Source organism: Rutilus rutilus (assembly GCF_951802725.1).
Source record: "Rutilus rutilus genome assembly, chromosome: 14".
NCBI lineage: Eukaryota > Metazoa > Chordata > Actinopteri > Cypriniformes > Leuciscidae > Rutilus > Rutilus rutilus.
The window spans coordinates 13,783,002-13,798,820 of record NC_140219.1 but is presented as its reverse complement, the minus strand read 5'-3'; the positions used below and the strand labels follow the sequence as shown (position 1 = coordinate 13,798,820).

The 15,819-nt window shown below is 38.0% G+C and overlaps 1 protein-coding gene and 1 long non-coding RNA gene across 2 annotated transcripts in view; one reads left to right on the top strand and one right to left on the bottom strand.

Moving 5' to 3' along the window:
• The window catches only part of LOC311303952, a 62,611-nt gene that overhangs the window by 15,681 nt on the left and 31,111 nt on the right, over nt 1–15,819 (bottom strand). Inside the window, exon 4 of the long non-coding RNA XR_014629857.1 lies at nt 3,579–3,663. This is a non-coding gene — a long non-coding RNA (uncharacterized lncRNA). The remainder of the gene's footprint in view (nt 1–3,578; nt 3,664–15,819) is intronic.
• The window catches only part of tnmd (tenomodulin), a 43,186-nt gene continuing 28,108 nt past the window's right edge, over nt 742–15,819 (top strand). Inside the window, exons 1-2 of the mRNA XM_084430706.1 lie at nt 742–850; nt 3,531–3,671. Of these exons, the coding sequence (XP_084286832.1) occupies nt 803–850; nt 3,531–3,671 (189 nt within the window). The 5' untranslated portion in view covers nt 742–802. The remainder of the gene's footprint in view (nt 851–3,530; nt 3,672–15,819) is intronic.

The window sequence follows — 15,819 nt, the reverse complement described above, 5'->3', positions numbered from 1 at the left end:
GCAAGTGGTCATTTTTATGTTCTCTTCAAAATGATTTAGGTCGCCTTTGCTTGTTGAGAAGTGTTATTATCACAGAAGCTATAGGTTATAAATATCACAGCTTTTATCCATTATCCACAGGCCTCAGTGATACAGATCAATAAATGAATCGCTCTCTTACAGGGATATTGCGTAAACTTTCTTTGACTAAAGTTTGCTAGTCAATTCTGATCATAAGAAAAACATCATGCTTTTGATACTTGTGCTTACATTTAATAAGTATCCTGTTTTAGAATGAATTATTAAATATGGTTTCAAATTCAAAATGTGGGCTTGGAAAGTCTGTTAAAATCAGGGAAAGCAGAGTGCAATCTTTTGCTGAGCTTAACTCTGTTTTTCTCCTCTATGTAAACTTGAAACCCTCTTAGACATTTCCAGATGTGATTGTGTTGCCTACTAAATAATGATGGCCAAGTAGGTAGGCCTATAGCTAATTAACAGTAACTATATAGACTGTAAAATGTGTCGCCTGACTAAATGGCACTAAAGAAGAAAAGTGGAAAAAAAACCTGAGAGACCAATAATGCTCACGGCAGCTCACATTAGCGTAATCTCATTTAAAGATGAATTTCAGGACATCTGCTTTGACTAACCACAGTAGTTAAAGTTGTTCCATCCCATCTGAAAGAGGAACCCTCCCTCTTGAACAGGCTCCCAAATGACCAATGGAATGAAAAGTTTGGCTCAGTAAAGATTTCAGTAAGAGGGACTTCTGGGTGGAAGAAGGTTTCCAGAGGAGATCATCTTTGCTCCAGCTACAGTTATGGAGAATAACCCTTACTTCAGCAGTCAACAAGTCCTTTGCAAAGATGTGAGTATTTCATGTGCATTTATATGCTATATAAATTTTGATTTTTTTCTAAAATCTCAAAGAAAAAAATCAAACGCAATGCTCTATAGGAAACAATATTCAGACGGAATAATGATTCTCTCTTTAATGTATACACTAAACTAAATTTATACTATATACTATATATACATTTCTCGAAACACTTAAAATGTTTAGTAAAGATCATTTGTGAGTGGGAGATCTCAAATGAATTTTTAATTTGTGTTAAATTGCGCTTTTTAAAGGCTGTGATGTGAATTTCAGGTTGGATGAAATGTTAATAATTTCTGACTGCAAGGCTTTTTGAGTGTTTCGTTTTCTCACTCGTTTTCCTTTTCTCCAGTTGAGTGGCTCGCTGTATGGCTAGACGTTTACTATGTGCAAATTATTCCACATGACTTATAATTAAGCAATCAAGATAATTTTCTCAACATTGTATATGCAATCATATGTCTGCTTTGCTGAAAATCAAGTGGGTGGATTTCTTATAGAAAATAATGTAACAACAAAATTATTAATATACACTTTCGGACTAGCATAGAGCCAGTGATGATAAATATGGATTTGTGCAATTGTACAACAGTGTGCAATTTCTTTTAAGAAGAAAGACCTCTATCGCCATCAATGATGTGAAATAACAGACAGATTAGAGGGGGATTCTGCTCGGTTCATCCTTTCAGAATGAAAATTGTTTTAGTGCAACCGTGTCTGTTTTCCTTCCTTCTCTCTTGTTCTCTCTCTCCCTCCACATGTCCTCTCTCATCTCTCGGCCTCTTTTCTCGATCCCTCCCTCTCGCTTTGCCTCTCTCTTTCTCCTCTTCGCCCTTCCTCACTCTCTCTCTCTCATCAGCAGGGGGCCCTCGGCTCCCTTCTTCACCGTAGACTCGCACTCAATCCCGCTACAGCAGAATTGCCTCGCTGATTCTTAACCTTAAACCGGTTTAATACTGTTTTGCTGGCAGCCGTCTGTATATTTTCAGAGCCATTTATATTCCGAGCAGATGGAACGTTGTCCTCCAGTCAAGTTTCCACTGCTTATGCAACCTCTGGATTTCAGCACTATCTCTATTCATATTTTTGCTTCATGCAAGGGAAAATTCTTCTTCAGAGGAATTTTAGGCTTCTCTAATTGTTTGTCCTCATGTTTCCCGTCATGTGTAGTGAGAGGGCTTAAGCCTTGATTTTTTTTTACAGGGTTCTCATGACAAATTCGATGTGAAACTGTCTTATTCAGCACATTTAATTGTGCATACTTTTCCAGCAAATCTGTTTTGAAAGCCAGTGTGTGTATATATATATATATATATATATATATATATATGGTCTAATTCCTATGTCTCAAACTGTGAGATAAAGTACAATCATAGTAGTCACCACCATGGGCGGGCTTCTGGGACTTCAGCCCCGAATGATTTTTATCATCTTGTCACAAATTTTGTCACAAATAATATTATTCAGAGCTGCAGGCTGCTCTATAAATCAAATGTGGTCTTGCAAGCCAAATTTTGACTGTTTTGCATAAAGTCTGCCGCATTTTGTTATTTATTCTGTCACAAAGCGAAAGAAATGATGACGCCGCTTTTTTTAAGTAATCAGAGAAAACTGCGTTGACTTTGGTCCAGCCAGATATCTTGTCAAAGTAGAGAATATTTTAGAGACATAACTCTGAAAACAAAGCAGAACATACATTGATAATACAGCAACTATATTTGTATATTAGAACTCGTAAACAACACATGCCGACTCAACACAAAAATGCTAATGAAGATCGGGTAACACTTTATTTTGATGATCCCTTTTGAAATTTCTGTTGACTATAAGTAACTTTGCAACTACATGTCAACTAACTCTCATTATTAGTAGACTGTCTGCTTAATATCTGCTAACTCTTTATTATGATGCTCCTCCAGCAGACATTATACTGACTATAATTAACTTTGCAAGTACATGTCAACTTATTCTAACCCTAACCCTACCAGTCTACTAATACTCTCATGTAGGTCCATGTGTTAAAGGGAACATCAAAATAAAGTGAAAAAAGAAAGTGAAACCGAAGATCGGATCGTAAAAAGATGAAAGGGAAGAAAACTATTGCATTTTAAAGTTGTGAAACATTTAAACAGTTTTATTATAATAAAGTGCATTATTCAATATTTCAAAAAATGAAACCATGCACATTGATAGAGGTCTGGGCTATAGGCCTACGCTCTGAATATCCACTGAGCTTAGAACCGCACATGGTCACCACTGCTATTTCTGTTCTTTAAGCTTCTGTTTCGGCTAGAGACATTTGCTAATTGAAGCTTGTTCCTCCATATTTCATAATTCTGATTGGCCATGTCCTGAGAGATAGTGGAGCACACTACTGTGAATAGTAAGCTTTTAGACTCTCCCTCCTGGAACTCAGCCGGAACAAAAGCCTTTCTTTATTAATTTGCGGCCATAAGCTCCGGGAATTTAATCGAACAGACGAACTTTTAATTTGGGACAATTTTAATAAATGTGACCTTTTGTTCTGCATCCCGGAAGAATTCAAATTGCCCTTGTGATTATTTCTTTCTCAGTTGAGCACTGTGGTGCAATACATTGAACGTGTGAAACCTTTATGCGGAATCACATCATATAAATATACAGACGTACAATAATGTGAATGTTTTTATAGGTTGAGCTGGGGAAAGAGAAGGAAAGAAAGGCCAGGTATCACTCTTACCAGTGTGCAGCCATCATTCTGAGTGTTGTATTCCTGACACTGGCCCTCTGTATCTTCAGTCTGAGATATATATGGAGCCCAAACCCTGGGAAGGTAAGAGAAATCCAAATCTATTGTGCAGACCAAGAGATATTACTGAGAATGGTGCATGGCTGTGGACTAATTAGGAAATGATTAGAATAACAATCGTGGAATGGAAATGAAAGACACAGAAACATCTGCACACACTGTTTAGTATTCTTGGAACTGACTGAATCCAATCTTGATTTCCTTGGCATAAACAATAGCATCACAGAGTTGGAGAAAATGCCAGAATGAATAGATAAATACATATAACGTTTTACATAATAAGATTGCAACAATAATCGGAACTGCAAAACATAGATATTAAACATTATAATTTCCCAATTCTTGTTGATTCTCAGAAATGGTCAGCATGCAAGTAATTGGCAATACCGATACCGAGTGTCGCAAACCTTATGCTTCGGTATACTACGTTATGCATAAAATCCTCCCAGAGGATGTTACTCGTTTAACAGCCAATTCTTTTAGCACATTTACTAAAGCTCCAGTCTAATTTCTGCATCAGATATTTCACGCTCCAGCTTGAGGAGTCATCATTTTGAGCAGCAGAACCAGTGAAGATTCTCACAGGGCATGTAATGGGCTTAATGACACTGGAAGTCTGGGCTGTAGAGTTCAAGAGCGAGTGCTCACACTCTCAAACTGCTGCGGTTGGCTAACTAAAGGCCCGTGTAGTCACTGATATCCAGCAACGAGCAATATAATGGTGCTTTAAAACACAATGATAGACCTAACTGTTCGGCGGTCTCTTCTCAAAAGCAGTCAGGGGTAAATGTGTGTGTATGTATGTCTGTGTGTGTGTGTGTGTGTGTGTGTGTACACACAGTATGCCTCAGGTGCTGACATCAACAATGAAACCTGAATGTGCAACTATTGCAGCTCTGGGCATTACAATTCTGCAGCTTAGATATGAATTTTTCAAACCAACACTGCATATTTAATAAGCCACGCCTCGCCTTATTTTAGACTTGAAGAAATATGAAATGTTTCTCGCTTTCCTTATTTTGCTAGATAAGACATCATCAATTATTCCCATGCTCTTAAAAGGAACAGCTCCTGACAAACTAATTAGAAGTCAATACATCAATAGAGCAGGAGATTGTCTTTGCCAATCCCTCCATGTGGCAGCAGGGAGAGGCAAAGCGGTCTCCTGTGTCTAGCTCTGCATAAACTGTTGTAGAAAGGTAATTTGCTCTCCATATTGTATTTCAATATGACATGGTAACCACTTGGGAACTTCTTTTAATTACTTACAAACATATGTTGTTACAGAAGCCCCGGGAAGATAAAGAGTTAGCCATCATTCTCTACGCTACTATGTGTTTAAGAGGGGCTGCATGTTGTCCAATGGCGCCATCATGTTTTTATGTCCTAATTATTGTTCTCTTGGTTCCTGTGGGATTAGATGCCTGTCATATCACCTAATAGAACTGAATTTAAAGCAATTGCCTTTAAAACGACACAAATAGTAGCACTGCTGCACTTTTTAAAAAACATCTGCTGCAGTAAACTGATGTCATCAATTTTTCTGACCTTTCTGAAAGCCTGTTGTCTCTTAAGGAACCGTGGTTGACAGACACGCGTGCAGCAGCCAAGCCGAATACTTTCAGGCTCCCTTATCAGGCCTGAACCACAGGCGTCTGTCATATTGATCGTGGTGTCGGAGAACACCTCGAATAGATCACACGAACAGCGGCGGAGAGGGGCTGTGAAATTGCCTTCGCCGCACACGTCTGTCAGGCTCACGAGACGCCCCCCATTATTCAAGCTGAAATTACTTCGCTCACCTTGTTGCTATGTTGTGTTTGCAAGCCAGCCTCGCAAAATGTGCCCCCAACCGCCTCTTAAGGACTTCTGTGTCCTGATGTGTATCTTAATGAACACAGTTGCACCTGCTCTCCAGTAATAGTGGCAGGTGCCGGGCAAAGAACGCCCCCCCCACCGAGCAGCTTTGTTTACTAGCCATGTACAGCAACCTGTTTTTTTTTCTTCTTTTTGGACTGTTGTGTTGGTTGCAGAACCTGATTTCACCAGGTGTGACATTTTCCTGGATGAACATCTCTGTTGATCCTGGAACAACATTCCAATCAACCAATCAGATTTGAGAGACAAGTTTAAAGTTTAAGTCAAATTTAGGCTTACAACCTGGGTTAGGTGCTTCTATATCACCTGCATCTGTTATTCACCTATCATTTCCCTCTGATTTTAGGGATAACTTATATGTAGGGTTATGTTAGGGGGTAGGAAAAAGGGTTAGGACTAAATTTTCGCCAGGAATGTTGTTCAAGGATCAACAAAATATGTTGACCCAGGAACACGTCTAATTCGGCAAAATCAGGACGTGCGTGTTGGTCCCCTCACAAGAAAAGATGGATAGACTCCAGGAAGGCATGATGGTGGCACTGTCGGCTTTCTGAAAGCGGTCCTAAAATAGCCCAAATCTTTGTGCCCCCCTTCTCTCTCTACATGGAAAATCCCCAGGTCTTCGGATCTTGGGGGAGAATAATTTCAGTAATGAAACGGACTGGCCAATCCGTGCAGCTGCCTTTGGAAGCAACTCCATACGGGTGGTGCTTTCGGGTATGCAATTTTCTTTTATTTTACTCATCAGACTCATTTATTCACTTATGAGCTTGTATTTTTACTGGGCTTACGCAATAGTCTCTGACCTCCACCTGGCTGAAGCAAAGTATTCCCTTGTAAAGGAGAGGCAGGGACACATGACACGTCCGCTCGACACAGTCAGGGGCTCTCAGGTGGACTGTGAATGCTTGTAGAAGTGTTTTATATGTTTTCAGGTGCTCCCCAGGATTCCTATTAATTATTATGAACAGAAAAGTGAGAGCCTGTGCAAAGGTAATAAGTCTAGCTATTTTTATGGTTTTTTGACATGTTATATCAGGAACAATGACCTCATAGACAAAGACAAGCAAGAACAGACAAAATTCTAATTTATAAAGCAAAACAAAAAAATCATATTAGAATAACTGTTAATTTATAAAAAAAAAAAGGGACAGTCAACAGCTTGACTTTAAACAACAAATGTGGTTGTGTGCCAGTTAGTCGAACTGAGGTAGAAAACAGGATGGAGAATTTGAATTTGAATTTGAATGTTAGTATTGAAATTCAAAGATTTTAACTTTTTTTAAGACTCATTTTAACTAAAATAGCAATGTTTGTGAAAACAAACTTTGAATGTTGGCTTGACAACTCCTTAAGTCTGAAGCTTCATACGCCTTTCAGAGAGCGAGAGAGAGACTTTATTTCCCAGAATGCAATTCCTTGACTTTCTCTGAAATACAATTCAGTAAATTACTCTTCCTGTTATTTAATTCAAATGTAGCTTTACATTTCAAGTGGACTAACAATTTAAATAATTAAATGGGTTTATATTAATTTACGAAATGTTATCACATGCATATAATTCACTGTACATTTTCTTGTTCTTTATTATGATTCACACACCAATTTCACATGCTCCAAACAGAGAAATTGTCATGATGTCATGATGTCATGGTCATTCGTTGCTCTGGCAACAGCTGAACTGCCAGCAGCTCCACAGCAAAGTCATATTAACATCAGTAAAATTTAAGAAAACTCAAATAGTACTTTAGATAGACAAATCGAGATTCTAGAAGCACATATTTACAATGACGTTATTGGTCTTTGCAAGCAACACATAAAATATTCTCCACTTAATTATGGACGTGTGCTACCCATTTCCCTTACCCTCCATTGCCTCTTCCTCTTTCCCATCAAGACCCTGTTCCTCTGAAAATCAGAGAACAGAACAGAGATCAGTTCTCTTTCTCTTCCACAATTTAGATTCTGATTGAGCTTTCACATCCTGTTTCGATTCTACACAGGGTGCCAAGAACTAAATAGTCCTGCCACACAGCTCTCTAACAAGAGAAAAAATTTTCATCAGATTAACTTTCCTGAAACCACTCTTAACACCACCCAGATCCACGGAATGTGCCTCATTATTTCAAATGGATTAAGGGTTAAATCTGTCAGTCAGATATGTTAAATTCACAGTCATTGAGATGTGGCCAGCAGTTGAGGCGAAATTCTCTTTCTGATGTTAGATCGGTTTCTGAATTATATCAATATAACCAGCTTAAAAATGGACTCAGTCACCAATCAATGTGATGACATTGTTTTGTTTTGTTGCTTAAACGTGGCAGTTTTCAAAGGTAGTTTCCCAGAATACCTCAGCAGATGTGCTTTTGTTAGTCATTCAGTGTTAACAGCCCTTTGGGGGGATCCTGCTCGATTCAGTGATAAAATATTAAACACAAAGATGATTGGCATCTCCTAGTGGGAGCTGAATGATTTCCAATGAGAGAGGCAATGCTTGCAAAGTATTGACCTTCATACTGGTCGAGGGCTGACGTGTTGTTAGAGTCATGCCTTCAAATCGTCAACATCGAAATAATAAGAAAATGTTCATAATGCTGGCAAATAATGGATTTTTCATGACCTGTTGAAAGCATGAAGTATTTACATCACACGCAAAAAAACAAAACTGACATTAACAAAGTGCATCAAATAGAAGTGTGTAAATAAAACATCACATTGCAAGCTTTTCGCTTGACATAGCAACAATCTCACCAACAGACACCTTGAAATTGATCAGTGCATAATTTATCTCTTCAACATGTTGTATATGAGGCAATCTGCCACAGTTTTTAAATGAAACAGAAAACAAGAAGCGATTGTCTATCACATAACAATGAACTGCTTTCATTTTAGTTTAATGTTTAAAGAAATGCTTCTGTTTTAACATCGACATCGCGATGTGCGCATGAGCGATAGTCACATCGCCGGAATATGCGATGTGAAGGGTAGTAGCACCCATGGTGTATTAAGAGAATGATGATTTCGTACCAAAAAGAAAGTCAAAATCAGCTATTTCGGCTACAAAAAGGAGGATGTTGACCAAAAAGAGGTACTTTGCCTGGAGTGTTATAAAGTTGTGGATGGTTGTCTTTTTTTAAAAGTCTTTTGTCTTTTATTTTTCGTGTTCGCATTTATGAGGAAAAAACAATGTTACGTGACAGTTCTCCATAACGGACGCGACCGCTCTGAAAGCGGCAACACCTGCAACAATAGGTGGTGCCAAATACATGTAAAACGAGTGTGCCAAGAAATACAGTGTGTCAAAGTGTAATGTTAGAAGAGCGCAAGCGCAAAAAGACAATCTTAAAAACGCAAAGTCAAAGAAAAGCTTACCGTATAAGAGCCGTGTCATTTCACTTCTACTGTTAATAAAAATATTGGTAGGCTACATGGTTACATTCAATGCAAGCTTTTCACTATGAGATGGATAGCCTTATTGTTATATAATTCAGATGGTAATAAGGTAAACGCTGGATTTGTGTGTAAAATTCACAGTATAAACTTTTTAAAATGCATCAAAGAGTTTTACACACCAGTCTGTTATTGTAAGGGACATCAAAGTTAAATTTGTACACCCCTAAACATGACTCGGAACAAAACGAACTGTGATTGGTTGCTTTACATGTCAGTCAGATGTCTCTGGGCAGTTCTTGGCCAGTGAAATTGCTATGGAGTCCAGACCTTCTGCTGCCAATCTAAAGGTCTGGCTATGCGAGACTACGTTAAACAAATTAAACTCAATGTATCTACTACTGAAATTGATTTCTGGACATGGTAATGTTATTTTTTTCTGCAATTGTTATTGCTGATAAATCAAATCAAGCAATCGCATGTCATGGCATCGCTCCAGAAAACACAAATAACACATACTGTTAAGTGCATGCATGTTTGCATCCTAATAAGCTACATAAAGGAGTCAAAATGCACAAAAAGCTTGATTAGCACATTACTGGTTCAATTAAATATGTCAATCTTTCATCTAACTCCTCACCACTGAGCTTCCGGTGAAGGGAAAATGCGATTTTCAGAACAGCAAAGATGAGGTACATTGAATAAGCACCAATGACCTTGCAGATATTTTCAACAAGCTTCTGGAATTTGAAATGATTTTGATCAGCAATGTCAAGCTCATTCATCTACTAATGACACAGCCAAAGTTTGTAAGAAGAGTAAACATGAGGTGTTGATTCGCTCATGCACTACACCAAGGTCTATAATTTTGCTCTCTGCTTAAAGAGGCATTGACGGTAGACAGCGAAATCAAGTCAATTTAGTTCCTGAAAGAAAGTCATTTAAAAAAACCTCAAACAGTGTCGCTATTTGCCGTAAACACAGATGTATTCCGCAAGCCAAGGTTAATACTGAATACGGCTCCCCAGAAAGCCTGGCTGAGAGTATTAGCTTATTTTCAATAAGCTTTGAACATGCTTTGAAACTCCTCATCATTTAATAACTGGGCATGTCATTTACAGATTTTAATGAGGCAAAATGATGAAACATTAAAAGATATCTGATTGCATTGGGAATGTGAAAAATAGCTGCATGCATGTATAATACATTAGCTACATGTGCTATATGTGATAAAGTGACATTCAGAGAGCTCTCTGCTTCCTTATCCACTTGAAATCCTCAGTAAATGGAAGACTTTGTGAACCAACTTGCTCTGCATTATACCGGAAAAAAACTAGCTGCTAAACTGAGGTGCGAGCAAATAGCGAGAAAAAAATGCAAGAAACACTTCATGATTATTGCCCAGGGAGGGCTGTGACACGTTATACTAAACCAGTTTTTCAACTATGCATCAAGTATATGAGAAATCATTGCTTTTACTGAAAGATAAAACACACAAATAAAAGGGGAGAACATTTATGGATGCATCATACTTTTCCAGTTGTGTATTCGATCATGAAGATCAAGTGCTACTTAGACCATGTTTTACTAAATACATGCATCAGTAAAGAAATGCCTTTAATTTTGCTAACATTAACTTTAGAAACTACTGTACACTTTTGGCAGAAATATCAGATTTGTGCAAATAACATAAACATATTAATTTACTTTACATGTATTATATTTACATATATTTATTTTAAATGTATTTATTCGTTTTAATGATTTTATTATTTTACCCTTTTGTGCGGTTAATCGTACACTTATTGTGAAATTAAGCATACGCCATTTATCTTGTTTAGCACGTTCATTTTGTCATCATTTGCTATTTCTAGCAAAGTAAACCAGATTGAAGGGTGACTATCACAAAACTGCAAGCGTTTTTCAAGGTAAATTTAGGTGTCTTTCCAAAAAAGGACACTTGGAGACTCCAAAGAGTGTGTGTGTGTGTGTGTGTGTGTGTGTGTGTGTGTGTGTGTGTGTGTGTGTGTGTGTGTGTGTGTGTGTGTGTGTGTGTGTGTGTGTGTGTGTGTGTGTGTGTGTGTGTGTGTGTGTGTGAGAGTGTGTGTACATATATATACAAAGTCATGAAACTCTAGATGGTGCAGGTTGATCCTTAACTTACTTTGTTAGCGATCACATCGTTATGTACCTAGCACAGCTGATTGGTCACTGTAGCATCAGCAGCCAACATTCAAATACTTGCCATTGTTTGTTATTAACAGTCAGCAGCACGCTTTCAGAAACTCTCCACCTTCCCCAGCTTCACCTGTATAGATCTGCTATGTGGGTTATACTGTACGTGCAGCAGCAGCAGCATGTCTTACACGCTCACAGGCAGCATGTCTGGCAGTAGCAAGTATCGGTACTTGCTCTGCAGCAGCAGCAGCGTAGCAGATCTATTCCGCCAAGAGCAAATACCTTAACATCACCATTCCCATGCAAATCTTTCCGAGAGTTGTCATGACAGAAATGTGTATATAATATGTACGCGCGTGTGTAGTATACATGTAGTATATATAGTAGTATATATATATAGCCTATATATATATATATATATATTACACACACATATATAAACAAAATCTTTTATGTTAGATATAAGTTAGATTTATAGATATTTGTTTTGTGTTAGAATTGATTTAACAGCACACAAAAAAACATTACAGAATTTTTTATTATTATTATTATTATTATTATTATCATTATATTTTATTATTTGTACAGTGCAACAGCAAAGAACTTGTTTAGACAAGTCAAGTTGCGATACCGAACAGGACCATGCTTGTGTATCGAAGTAACGAACTCACTTACTGTATTACTGTTACTGTTACTGCTTACTGTATGACTCCTTTACATCACCGCATTTGTCTTTACCTTGATTGCAACCCTCATCCATCAAAACTTCACTAAAGTTTGCGTAGGCCTATAATCTGGTCATACAGCGGTGGGATGAACTTAGTTCAGTCTGTATTTGACACAGCATGATGTGTGGGCTCGTGCTCTTCAGAAACAATGACAGAGCTCGTGTTTTAAAGCGAAACACACTCTGGAATGAATAGTTCACTGAAAACGCAACGCAAGTCTCTGTTCTCTCTGCCATCTCTGATATAATCAGTCTAATTTCCTTTACATTATTGCTGTTTGAATGAATTCGCTTAGCCAACTGTATAATTGGACTGAACACTTTCCCTGAGTGTAGCGACTCAAAATGATCTGATCGCAAACAGAGATGTGAAATCGGGTTAAAGGGTTTGAATAGAAATTTTAGCCTACCTGGGTTACAGGTGCTTGTGCCATTGTAGATGCTATCCACTTCTAAGATCATCAAACTGTGTGACGTAAATTAAGTTAATGACGCAATATATATTACTGATAAAAAAATCAATTGATCACAAGTAATATAGTTTCTAAACCACATATTTTTCATAGCAATTAAGTTTATCTAAACTTGGTAATGCGATATACATGTTTTTCACTGATCTTAGTAAAAGTAGGCTACAGTTAAACTATGGTTACTATGCAAGAAATAAGGAAAACCATTGAAGTTCCAATCGGCTAGTTACATTAGGAGCTTAATAACTTTTACCAATAACTTGAAATTCTATCGCAGATTTTAGATTCGTATTTGGTCCACTACTAAACTGATCTGTCAGATCACAACTTTTGGTGAATTTACATTTGAAGATTTAGTGGGAAATCTTGGCAAGCATTTGTTTCCATCCTTTTTATGTAGATCTATGTCTTGAGCTAAGCTTTAAAGACCAAAATAAACTGCTGCCCCTCCGATCACCCAAGGCAAAAGCACAGAGACCAGAATGTTGTTACTATGCGAGAGATACACGATGACTCCCATCACTGGGGCTTTGCAGCAGCAGTAATGCTTGAAAAACACTTTGAGAGCAGAGCGATTCTAAAGCTCTCTGGTCTCAACACTTGCCTCAGGTCTCCCTGCTTGCCACATTGCAAGATGGAGTATCAGATAAGTAAAATTCTGGTTTTAAGACAAGAGCTCCTATGAGATCTGCTTTGAATTAAGTGTGACTTACAAAATAAATGATATTAGGAGGGAAAGGATTATTATCTGACCCTAAAAATTCCAGGTTCTTCTGTTAGATTTTCAGTCAAGCTGTTGTACTGGCTACACATAGCAAAGTAATTTTGCATTCACTATGTACCTTTTCATACAAATTAGTGAACTAAAATAGTTGTACTCTTAAAAAAAAAAAAAAAAAACTCTAGTTTCTTGACATTAGTCAATGGTTTTAATTGAAAACAGCTCCTTAATAGTTATCCTCCTATGAAAGAAAACTTGTATATGCAAAATAGAAAGGCAATATGTAAAATGGCAATGTATTTCTGTATTGAAAATGCAATCTGAGCTGATCATGTCCCTGCCCCGCCCTGTCAATCATTACATCAAGGCAGGGCCAGGTGTTGGAAACATGGCGGAAACATGGCAAAGATGGGTTTAAACATCAGAGTTATTTTTTCTATTAATAATATTAGAAATTATTATTATTTATTAGGCCTATTATTAGTCTTTGGCTATTAACAGTGATACATTTACTGACAGATGAAGTGAAGCAAAAACAGAGAAATGTCAAAGTTCCTGAAGATTATTCACGTCCGTCCATGATAGAACCAGTATGTTATTAGAAACATAGATATGGTTAGAAGAACTTCTCGCAGAGAACGCACCTGGTGCTCGTGCACCTTATTATTTTGCTACAATTTTTGCTTCAAAAATATCTAATCATTTCTGTAATACATTTTCATTTTCATTTTGCAACTTATAAAACATTAACATATATGTTTAAATTATACGTTAAAACTAGTGTAGGAAATAGCAAATGTAAATTATATAATTGAATTTCAATTAGTATTTTGCTCCAAACATTGCACATTGAAAATTGCTACCCATAAGCTTCCATACTCCTCAGCCAAGCTACATTTCTTTTCTCATTAGCGGCTAATGCTGTTAATCAAATTATCCTGTGCATCTGAAAGCTTGAAAACACTCTCACTGCTCTCACATGCAGTCTGAATGCCACCTAGCCACAGGAGTATTGAAAGTCTTCAGTCAGTTTAGTCATTTTTAGTGAGGCTGAGAAACAATTAGGGTCATCATGTCCTCTCCCACTGTAAGATAGGTTACTTCCTTCGCAGCTACATGGCTCTGGACCCAGTGCTTATACGGTCATTTAGCTCCATATTTGCCAATGCAAAATCTTTTATATATTCGCAACAATGTACCAGAGTGTGCCAGCATTTTGAGCAGTGTTTGATGAATATTTCATGCGGTACCCTGTACCCTATTATGACGGAAGATTGGCCTGCATTCTAACACTGCAAGGCCATTCAGAGGGACAATCAATTATAGGAATCATCGTGTGTTTTTCACTCGTACAGCAGTCGCTCAAACCTCGCAAAGAAAAGAGAGAAAGAGGAGGAGGAAAAAAAGTTTGAGACTTCCCAGTATTCAAGGCAAAGGTCTTTTGTAACCTCTTGGAGGTTTTATTTATAAACTCCACATCAGTTGTTTCCACCCTTCAGCACAGAGATATCAATCACGGTTGTGAGCAGAAGCTTGGGAGTGTTGCATCACCCAATGTCCTGAAAATGTTCTTTTGTCCTGTTGAAAGGGCTTTAGTTTATTTCCTAGGGGACAAATGTTGGAAGCTTCATAGCAAAAAAAAACAAAAAAAAACAATGTACCAAAACACATTAAAAAAATGCATGTTGATCTCTTTTAACCTATGTCTAAATATAACAAAAATTGCACGTTTCATGACTCTGATATCACTTTTTAAGCCAGAGTTAACCCAACCAGAAGGGTATTAAACGGCACTTGCTTGTTGATTTTTAACGGATCATAAAAGCAAACAATGATTCAAAGTGCAACGTCCCAGTCCCTGAGCCTGCCTTACAATTGCGTGCTGACTAGGGAGAAAACGCAATTGCTCCCAATGCTCCACGGCCTCCCTCCCTCCTGAATATAGCTCTATTACCCGCACAGTAGCTCAGATCAAAGTGATTTATCGCCAGTGAGAGCTCAAGTTGTTTAAAATGGCTAGTGCGATTAGTCATGTATGTGCTGGCTCTGAAGAAAGGGATCGGGGTGCCCCAGCAAATTAAAAGCAGCTGCGGATGCGAGTCTACCACGGCAAGGTGGTCATACGTGGCAAACGATCGAGACTCGCAGGGGATCCGGGCGGAGAAAATGGGTCATTGCACTCCCTTCGTGGTGAGGCCCTCGCCTGTGAAGGAATTCTCAGTGAACCTCTGGAGTATAAGTATAGAGGAATGAGCTTGCAGCTCTCAAACAATTGAGCTGCTGAAATTCCTTCTCTATAATTGCTTGCAATTATGCATTTAAAATTCCACTGAGAGTTCAGTTCTAGCTATAAAGAGGCATTTTAAGTCAATTGAACAATTTACAGTGCCTAAGATGTGAAGTATACCGTGTGAGTTATTACATTTGTATTGTCTGCATCAGACGGTACACAGCGTTAAGAAATATGTTCTGCATTACTGCATCACTCTGCGTCCACTAATGTGATTTGTACTGCGATGAGTGCCAGCCCACTCTCCATTGTTTATTATTTGTGGTGCACATTAAACGTAGCTAGTTATAGACAAGCAGTGATTCATATCCCTTCTGTTCTGCATCCAAAATGTCCGCAAGGGAGCTCACTTCTATTTTTAATAGTTCGCTGTGGCTTCGGGTGAAGCAAAAGTTGATTTTAACTTTGCTGTTGACAGAGTTATAATAAGAACTGAACGAGGCACAAAAGAGCCTTAAAAACAAGATGCTCTTGGCCTCTGTTCCTTATGTAAATGGCTGTAATTAAACATACCATAA